Source organism: Pecten maximus, chromosome 14, assembly GCF_902652985.1.
Source record: "Pecten maximus chromosome 14, xPecMax1.1, whole genome shotgun sequence".
In the NCBI taxonomy this organism is placed as follows: domain Eukaryota; kingdom Metazoa; phylum Mollusca; class Bivalvia; order Pectinida; family Pectinidae; genus Pecten; species Pecten maximus.
The window spans coordinates 25040931-25051602 of NC_047028.1; the positions used below are offsets into that span (position 1 = coordinate 25040931).

The following is a 10672-nucleotide window of genomic DNA, read 5'->3' on the forward strand; positions in this document are numbered from 1 at the left end:
TCTGGACATAATTATCATGCAAACTTTAAGGACTTGTACGTTATGCAATGGCCACTGCGGTTTATGTTACATTGAAATTGCGAATTGAAGCCACAGTTCAGTAATAATTTAATATGACACGTGCCTAAGGTAGATTAAGGCTCCGGTGATCATCATTATAAGTTATTTGTAGTAAATGGAATAACTACATATAGCCGGTACGGCAACCAGTATATGTACATGGGTTATATATCGTGTAATAACTTATATATTCAAAGTAACGATCATGTTTAAATGATATAGGGGCTATTATTTTTCAGTAATAATAAAATATGAAATGTGTTGAAATCATTATCTGCCAGGATGGTGGCATTAAGCCATCTCGCGTGTGTAGTTATATTATTTTATTGTGCCCTAGCGATATAGTTGAAGGAGAAACTAGTTTCTGCTTTAAATGGCTTAACTTAGATATCAAGTTTTAGATTTTAAAATGCATGATATTTGTTTGTTCTATACTTCCTGCCTTTTGACAAATCGGAGAGCTGTTACAAAATATTGAATTGGTGACCTTTAGTCTTTATTTTGTCAAATATTGTAATTTTGTATTTGTTTTGGGAAAGGGCGTTGATAAGTTGCAAAAACCTGTGCCCAATCCCTTTGTACTTTTTGACAATAAAATATGTTCGAATTAATATCAATTTTTAGACGCAACAGATGTGAAATGCACCGAAAATGTTGTCTAAACTTGAATAGCTACACATTTTTTGTTATCTTTAGTTTCATCAGTCCCCAAAAGGAACTGTCATTATATTGTAAAATCATTCTGGAGATGATTATTGAAATAACCGAACAGGGATTCCTCTAAAACCTATATTTTGATATTCTACTTATGATTTCATTTTATTTCATTACAGGATGTAAAGACAAACATCATATTAGATCGCCGGAAGATTCGAGGGGAGGCTACTCTCAGCGATTCGGAGACGGTGACGTCACAACATAAGTGGACCAATGAAAATGCATAGGAAGCAGAAGTTTAGTGGGGCGACCACAACAGCGTATACTCACAGAAAGCCAAAGCGTACAAAATCTTTAATAGAACCAGTGCTTGTTATAACAAGACCAATGTCGCACATGGGATTTCAAGGTGCCCGGCACATGCATCCGGAGCGCCTGCCTACAAAACAACGCGAAAAAGCAGTGTCTCTTCGTCTTTTCGACCTGGAGAAAGAAACCATAGAAAATGTTCAAAACCTTGCAGAGACTATAAAGAGGTTGATGATTCCAAGTCTCAACCTAAAATCTGTACCAGATCACCTAGTAGATAAACTAGTTAACTTAGAAAAATTGGACTTAAGTCATAACAGTATTCCAGACGGAGGACTTCCAGACTCTATGAAGGTGCTCGAAAAACTGGTTGAACTGAACCTCACCGATAACCGGCTTACGCGAGTACCGGCGTCACTGAAGAAGTTAAAGTGTTTATCGAGACTTGACTTGAGTTACAATAACATCGAATCATTAAAGGGTCTCGAAAAAGCACGACGTGTTCAAATATTGGTCGTAGACCATAACAAACTCTCAGGCGTGTTCAAAGACATTAGCCATATGAAAAAACTTGAGGTGTTCCGATGTAGCCATAACAACCTTCGTGACGTGGGGACAGATGTACGTCAGCTCAAAAGTTTAAAGGATATGGATTTGTCCTGTAACAAAATTGTAGTTTTACCAACAGACGTGTTCATGTTGCCAAAACTGGATGCTTTAAATGCTAGTCACAACAAAATCACCAAAGTTTCCTCCTTCAACGTCAGAGTCCACAATAAACATTGGGTGTCTGAAGTTGACTTATCAGAAAACAATATTACCAATTTCCCAGGTCATCTACTTCAAATGTCAATGAAGTTAGATCTGAGTAAAAATCAAATAAAAAAGCTTGACATGAACGCCATGAAACAGCTAGAAAGGAACCAAGATCAAGATTTGTTTGTGGATGACAATCCCCTAACCTTTCCTCCTCCGGATGTAACGGGGATGCGTTCAATACTCCAGTACATGCATGAGGCGCGAATCAACGCTACAGTATATAGAGGTGTGAAAGTGGTGGTGCTAGGCTCTACAAAGAGCGGAAAGACAAGTCTGGTACAATCTCTAGTCGATCAGCAAGGTCGACTAGTAGACAGTGCGACTGAAATAAACGCTGGTGTCGAGGCATATGACATGCGGATAGACTATGAGGAGCACAAGGCAGAACAGGGCAAATACTTACAGTTCAGCATCTGGGATTTTTGTGGCGACCCATTTTATCTGTATCCTCATTACATGTTCCTGGAACAACCTTCCATTGCAGTATTGACTTTTAATATGAAGCAATACTCGTCAAACAAGTTTGACGAAATGATCGGATCATGGTTCGACTGGATGATAGCGAAAACCAACAGACTGGTGGTACTACTTGTAGGAACCCACAGTGACCTTGTGTCGGAGTCGCGCCTAAAGCAGATAACGATCGACGTAAAGGCACGATTAGATACTTTCAGACAACATCACGAAAACCTCATCAAGAAGCGGATAGCAAAGATAGACGCTATCCCGGAAATCAAGGCGACTCACTCTGATCAACTTATCGCTCTCAAGAGACTTCTATCCTGTACTGAAACGTTGCAGATCCAGACTGACCTCATCGTGACCAGTGCTAAGGAATACGTTGGTTACGATCAGCTTCGAACTGCTTTGGATGAACTAGCAAACAACAAGAAACTTTTCCCAGACGTCATGACAGTTGTCCCGACGTTTTGGGTCGAAGTTCAAAATTATATTGAGGAGAAAGGAAACACAATGATTGTGCCGATCATGAAATACGATGACTTCTTTGATGAAATAACCGACAAATTTGGAATGAAGAGGATGATGAAAAATATCACGTGTTACCTTCACGAGACTGGTCGAGTTATATGGTTTGCCAATAACCCTGTCCTCTCCCAGTATGTGTTCCTAAGACCATCATGGCTGTTTGAGTTACTCAGACATGTTTACAGACACGATCAGACGAATGTGCTAAACTACGAGACAAATGATTCATTCAAAGCCATGGGGTTCAGCAGCACTCGTTTTGAGCGCTACAAGAAAATGCTGCTCGAGGAAGGAATAATGGAATCCGACATGTTGAGAGGAATTCTGGGACATCTTCTGCCCTTAGATGACACTAGTCCTTTCAACATCGTTGAGACATTGCTCATCGACGCTTTCCAAGCCGGTTACCCAATACAAAGAAGGAAAGACAACACATACAGGTACAACGTTGATCCAGATGAAGACGGCAATATCCAAGTAACAAAAATACTCATGCCCTGGCTCAGAAAAGTAGATGAATCAAACGATTGTGCAGAAAAATGGGAAAAAATTAAAAACAGGAAAAAATTAGTAGCTTTGTTGCATTTTCCAAAGTACATGCCACCAGGTTTGTTTGAAATCATCAGTGTCCGTTGTCAAAAGAAGAAAAAGAACAATTTAAAATATCTGGCGCATTGGGGAGGAGGTATACTTGCCGAACACACAGAGGAAATTGTACTGGTGAGAATCAACTATTGTCAGAGCAGTAAAGGGAAAGGAACCAACCTCAAATTCGAGGTACGTGATAACACAAAGGAGGACGCGTATGAGGACACGCCACCATCTAGTATGTGGACCGTTTTATTACCGCTCCTGATGGAATTCGAGGAGGTCATCAAAACTTACCATGGTAAATAATAAAGGAAAGATATCTTATTTTTGGAAAGTAAAAACTGGGATTTTCGATTTAATTAAATTCAATATTTTTCAGCGTAACACCTTTCAAATGTTTCTTTCTATTACCTGTTAACTTCCAGGTATTAGAAATAATTATGAATGGTTTGATTAACAGAATGAGTCTAAAGGATTTAAATGAATTCCATGCCAATCTCAACAAGATTTTAAAGACTGTTCTATGATTACGTGATTTCTGTATCTGATCCTGAGATATGTTTTTTCTTGTTGCTTAGAGCTAATCTTTTAACTTCAGGGGTACTGGTCGAGAGGTTGATGCACTGTCCACGATGTGAGGAACCCTCCTTCATAGGAGAATGGCTAACACCTGCTGACACACAGACGTTAGAGACCAAAGAATGTGATATGTGCCAAGAACACGTGGATCCAGCGTATCTCGTTCAGCCACGCGAGAAGAAGCGAGGTACGTTTTACATGTGCATCATATCGCCATTCAATATTATACGCTAGTTCGGATCAGTTTAAATCACTTAATCATTCAACAAATTGCTCGGTACACACATTGTGTAGGTTGTTTTTGCTTATGGTGGTTGGGTGCCGATGATGTTTCCGTGTTTGTATGTATTAGAGTTGAAATGTATCTACTGTTAGAAAAGCAGGGAACGGTTTTGCAAATTAAACAGACATAATTAATATCTGTTAAATGCCATATAAAATAATACATTAAAAAAAATATTGCTTCTTTTTTCTTATTTTTTTCCTCAAACTTATTGATGCTTATGAATAATATTAAAGTAACGTATCCTGTCTGTCTCTAAAAGATTACTTACAAAGTATATACAGTCTCATTACAAATAACCAAAATTATCAGATTTCAACACTATTTTCCCTCAAGTATGACTTAATATTCGAAAAGACGTATACTCAGCTTCCTGTTGAGGTGTCTTCGTTATCGGAAAATAACGAGATCAGGAGAAAAAACATGCTCAGTGCTTTTGTTTGTTTGTGTATGCTATACAAATCTTCATACCATGTTTTTAAAGGAAAGTTAACTATTCACGTGAATGTCAAATTCTTATTGACGATTGGATCACTTGTTTGCTTTTCATTTAATAAAGATTTGCTTTCCTTTTAATATTTATAATTTATTTCTCGTTTTTATTATTAATTTCTAATTAAAACCACATCGATTCACTTTATTTTTTAGCATATTTAATACAACTGAATTATACTTTGTATTCTTCATTCGCATTAGTTTTGTATATGATTTAAATGTTTACATTTATTATCATTCGTATTCTAGACCGAATAAGTATGACATTTTTATTTTTACGATCATCTTTTCACATATCTGTCTATCTATGTATGCTCTGGGTCTTACTTTTCACATCTATGGAGTTTGTAGAAAGTAGCAAACATTTCACCTGTGTGAAAATGACTGTTGAAAACTTCACATACAAACATATTAATGGGTATATTGTATAAGTATAACCTTGGCTTAAAGCATATGATTCCAATTCGGAACAAAGAGATTATCTTTCTTTTGATATAAATATAATTGTACAAATATCAATTATTATGAGAAACAAGAAAAATATTCACTTTAATTATGTCGTATTTGTATTTTTCTTAAATATTCAATATTGAAAACAAAACATATCTATTTATTTAAACTTTTTCAAAACTTGTGCTCGCTGTTTTGGTATTCATTGCTTAGCCAGGGTACGGGTTTTAACAGTAGAAAGAAACCTTAACATATCTTCTCTTGGTTATGACAAACGCTGTCGACAGAAAATCTCTTCTTCATATGAGATATAATAGAAGACACGTAAATGTACGTCATTTCCTGTACATCCCATTGTTTTGATTAAATCAATACCTTTTGAACACACGCCTACTTTGTCACTAAATAAAGGAATCATTTTCTAGCTATCCCACGTTATCTTTCGTTTGCAAAATCTTTTGGGATCTTTAAGGGTCAATACGTATCATAAATTACTTGGATTTTCACTGAACTTCAAACACATACCTTCGGTAGAATAATGAAACCCTGAATAGTATTTTTTATAAGACAGTTATTGATGACGTTCAGTGCAATAACTTATTATTTAATGCCCATTTCTCTTTAAAAGAAGCGTTTGTGATGTACAGGATAAGAACCTGTATTCTATTTAGACAAATAACAAACCTAGAAACACCCTTTTATATTCTCTTTACAAGCACATGATAACAAACAAAAACACTGGTATTGTCAAAGTACAAGAAACACATTTATGACATGTAAATAACAATCCAATATGTTTAGTGTTATATAGGCCATATATACAAAGTATTTTAACACCTGACAATATAATGAATAGGTAGGCATGTATCTCTGACCATGAAAATGTGATGAAAAATATGTGGATATCAAATGAAATAAAAAAAAACCCATTTTATTATACCTTCATGAGCGTGGGAAATACATGTATGAACTCAAAGGATATCAAAACAAACCCAGTGTGTAAACACATATATATATAAATAATCATTCAAATTATCGAATATACATATTTTCACTGATATGGTTCAATCAAGAAAGAATCATGATGTATTTATTCATTGTGTGAAATATGCATGGTATTCTGTTCTGCATATTTGTTTTTATTAATTCAATTAAAAAGTTTAGTGAAACTGTTAATTAGATCAGTTTATGCTTTCCTGTTTTGAGGACAATATCTTGGGTATATAAACCTCAATCAACAGGTGGTTCTAACATACATGTGTATTAGTAAATAAGAACGATGAGAGTTAGAGATGGTAAGTAACAGAGTAACGTACACTGTTGTAATATATGAATTAGTATGTCTTTTCTTTTTACAGTTGACCTTAGGCGTAATTTTCAGTTGGAGGTATAGGGTTACTATACTTTACTTAATCATGTTAAACAATACCCAGAATTCCCTGCAGTCCCGACCCTTGACCTCATTACACTATTAACATGCGATAATCAGAGATGACATATATCATTTGCATGCATGACCACATTTTGCTTTTCAGCATTTCATAGAACTAACATTTTACTTAATTAAATAAAACTTAATTTTGAATTAGAAATAATTCACTTGATTTGATTATGTTCAAGGACGTTTGGATTCGATGTGTTAAATACATACCTGTCAAATATCACACTCGGATGATTAACATTGATTTCAACAATTTTTATCATGATGAAATTCGTAGCATTTGAATTGAATAAAGTAGAACAAAATTTATATGCCTTTTGATAATACCCAATTGTGGCATATCTGGTTTACATTTATATATCTTAATGGTAATGAAACACCCGCTTTTACCTGCTATTTTTACTTAAAACAATATAAAAAATAATTCATATTATTACGTAGATAAACAGTTACTGCTTTATATATAGAATATACAGCATCCGCCATATTGCTTACGTCATATCCGGTGTTCCGCATATTAGTAATTAACAGTGCTGCTCTAGCTCACTTAAATATTTGTAGATATTTAGTGTCACTACCTGTTGTGATTGTTGGAAGGGCTAGGAAACTGCAATAAAAATCATGTCATTACTTCAAGCACTCACAACAACCATTACAAAATATTGCTGCCAATGTAGAATATGTCCGGGACAGGTTTTTTTTCTTCATATTGTTCTTGCAGAAATGAAACTGAAACAAAGTTTCCTTGAAAGTCCTTCCACCTCAATCACATGCGTGTGATTAAACTGATTTTTAGATCACATCTGATTGCTTTTAGTGTAAGTCACCAAAATTGCTTTTATGGAAGAAATGTTTGATTTCCTTGCAAACCTATTCTTCCAGCATTATCAAGCCGCATCAAAAATAGTGAAAGTGATATGACTAGCAACATATAGCAACAACTTGATATTTCCAATATAAATTCCATGCTTATATTTCTGAAGGGATGCATAGCTTATATAACGTGTTCATCATCCAAATTCTGAACGTGCAATGTATTATTATTGTATTTCAGTCGATTTATATGAATTACGGGCTAGAATAAACGCAACAAAACCCGACATCCTCTCAAATATGGAAACAAATAGTAGCATTGGTCACCAGGGCTTTAAGATGAGGGGGACGTAAGTAAAATGTGCACCACAAATGTGATGACGTGCCTTGTGTCCATATTGTGGTGACGTGTCGTTTGCCCAAAATGTGATGACGTTATGCCACACAATAGTTTACATATATGTCTTAACAAAATACTTACTTGATTTTAAGTGTTGTGAGTGTTATTTGCATTAAACGCCTCGGGCATGTCAATATTTGTTAATGCATGAAAAAAGCTGATCACTGCTCAAGGGGAGATCACTCTTTATATACTTTGACTCTTATTGTGCTGGTGTCCCATAATTAACTTAAATTGCAGTGTTATCTGATGAATATTGAACTATGGTAAACATTACTTGTTGCAGGAGACGACTATGCATTATCAATCCGTTTTTCATCCTATTGTCTTTTCCACGATTACAATAACTATACACAATGATGAGAGAATGTGTGCGGTATAACACCAATGCAAATACTTTCGCAAAAAAAAAAAAAAAAAATGAATGAAATTTAATAAAGTAATAGATCGGAGAGAACATTTATGAAATGAAAAAAATGATATCGCAAATTCTCCTCGTGTTGTAACCATATTGTTTTAGTGCGAAAATTAACGTTTTACTAATCGTCTATGTTTTTTCCTCACTAGTATTGTAGTAGTTCACAAATCCCTGACTCGTGAACTAACCCTATTACATGTGTGTTATGTTGTTGATATTGTGTCAAACACATGTTTAACAAAAGCCATTGATGGTTCTTACACACGTTTGCTTTATTGTAAATTTGTTATGTTTATATAATGATTCCTTAAACTTAAGGCTACTAGGAACAATTTGATTGTGCTATTATTATGACAATAAAACCTAAGATATCCCCTTAACCGAGGTAAGTATATTGTAAGCCGAGTATCAATAAAAATGTGTTCAATTATTAACTGAAACAAACACATGTTACAATTTTGATGCTATATTGAAAAGTTCCATTCAAGCCCAGACATTAGTCATTGAATATGACATTGAAATTTATACTGATTCTATCACTTTGCGATACCAGATCAACACCTCTTGGTTTGCCAAATAATTTTCTTTTGATGTGTAAGAGCATTTCATTGAATTAATACAAGCATATTGAGCGTAAAAGTTATTCTCGCATATGTAGAAATACTTTTGTAACTTATCATGTGTAAAAGGTAAGTTATTGATCGAGGGAGTCTACCTTTCACAATATTGTTTATAACGACCAAAATGTGTTAAAATCAATAGCACTTGATGTTTGTGTTTGCTTTATTTTGGAATTTCACGTGTTGCTAAATGTCATAATATAATTGTGAAAATATCCGCGATTGTTATATAATTCATTAGTTATTTTATATAGGTTGAATATTCATTCAACATAATCTGCATTATGCACTCTGCTACAATCCTGATATAATACATACGTACATTATTGTGTATTGATATGATGCTATCTTTGCCAACAAAATATTCATTTGATCAGACAGAGAGAATTTTGTGCCTTCCAAATTATCTCAACGATACATGATTTGACAAAGATAGAACTATAAAATACTTCGTTATCATTCTGTGTGAACATTTATTTAATTTGCTCTAGAATGACTTCGTTTATTTCGTAATCTATATAAAAATCTCTTATTAAGGTAAAATTTTTCGAAATATTATTAAGCAGTTGAAGAGAAATCTTAACGCACCGCTGAATATACATGTCTTTGCGACGGTTTCGCCAATGTTACTTAGGAAAACTCCAAATTGAAACTTTTCGATTGGAAAACATTATTGAATTAATAAATAAATGTTGATTAGCTTAGTCTTGGAACTATCTCATGGATAATTTAAGAAGCATTTTCCTTCAGTTGAGGAATATTGTTGAAATTCGGGCCTGAAATGTTTGCGTCATATATTAAAATAATTGAATGTCTTTGTTTAGATGATGTCCTCGCCAATCTAAGCAAGGTTCGTGCCAGGAGGAAGGCGGCGTTGATCAAAGGTCAGACCCTACAATCAATGCTTCTTGACGACGAGGATGTGGTAGAGGAAGGTGGTGATAAGAAGGACGCTGATGCCCCAGCAGTCGGAGGACGTCGGCGGGGAGGAGTACTTCCTCCTCCTGACCTCTCTATCCTGGCCCTACCCGTAGGATTAGCAGTTCCAGGACTAGGGGAATCTGGTGACAATAACGAAAATCAGCCACCGGAAGCAGATGCAGAAGAGGCAATAAAAGAGGATAATGAGAAGGAAGAAGAAGAGGAAGGTGAAGACATCGACAACGAGGAACCTCCCTCTAATCTTGCCTCCGACCTAGCTGCCTTTCAGAATCATCTCCGGATGTTAGCTACGCAAGCCAATCCTGATATGCAGTTTGAAGATGATGAAGAGGAAGAAGATGATGAGGAAGATGAACTCAATTTTGATGACGATATTGAAGAAGGGAGCAATGACCAAGAGAAATTTACAATAGACGGCTCAACGCAGACTTCAAGAAGACGTTGAAACAAATACTGCTGTCTAAAACGACACTGGACTTTTAACTCATATGTATGATTAAGAATGTGGTAACTTAAGTAGTTCAAAACAATATAGACTTTAGGAACATTGACAGATTTAAAGAAGTTTGTGAAAATGTTTCATATATTATTAGAAAAAAAAAAACCAGATTTGGTTCTTTACTGATTAACACTGTAATATGATTAAGTATATTTATAAAATGATACAGTCAAACCTGTCTATAAAGGACACCCAAAGGACAGAACAAAAGTGTCCTTTACAGACAGGTGTCCTTTATACATAGGTTAATTATATAGTAAATTGGAAGGAGTGGGTCTGACGAATCTGTCCTTTATAGACAAGTGTCCT

General features: G+C 35.1%; 1 protein-coding gene across 8 annotated transcripts in view; it reads left to right on the forward strand.

Annotated features, from left to right (window-relative positions):
- LOC117341664 (malignant fibrous histiocytoma-amplified sequence 1-like) overlaps window positions 1–10523 on the forward strand; it is a 36261-nt gene extending 25738 nt beyond the window's left edge. For 3 of the 8 annotated variants that reach the window (XM_033903526.1, XM_033903525.1, XM_033903527.1), the window contains 4 exons: window positions 894–3721; window positions 4022–4189; window positions 5030–5038; window positions 9747–10523. In XM_033903526.1, the coding sequence (XP_033759417.1) occupies window positions 991–3721; window positions 4022–4189; window positions 5030–5038; window positions 9747–10309 (3471 nt within the window). In that variant the 5' untranslated portion in view covers window positions 894–990 and the 3' untranslated portion in view covers window positions 10310–10523. Of the gene's footprint in view, window positions 1–893; window positions 3722–4021; window positions 4190–5029; window positions 5039–6588; window positions 6618–7725; window positions 8334–9746 lie in introns of those variants that run through there. The other 5 variants (XR_004535691.1, XM_033903529.1, XM_033903530.1 and 2 more) reach the window with 5 other exon arrangements.
- Window positions 10524–10672: the final 149 nt, after the last annotated feature.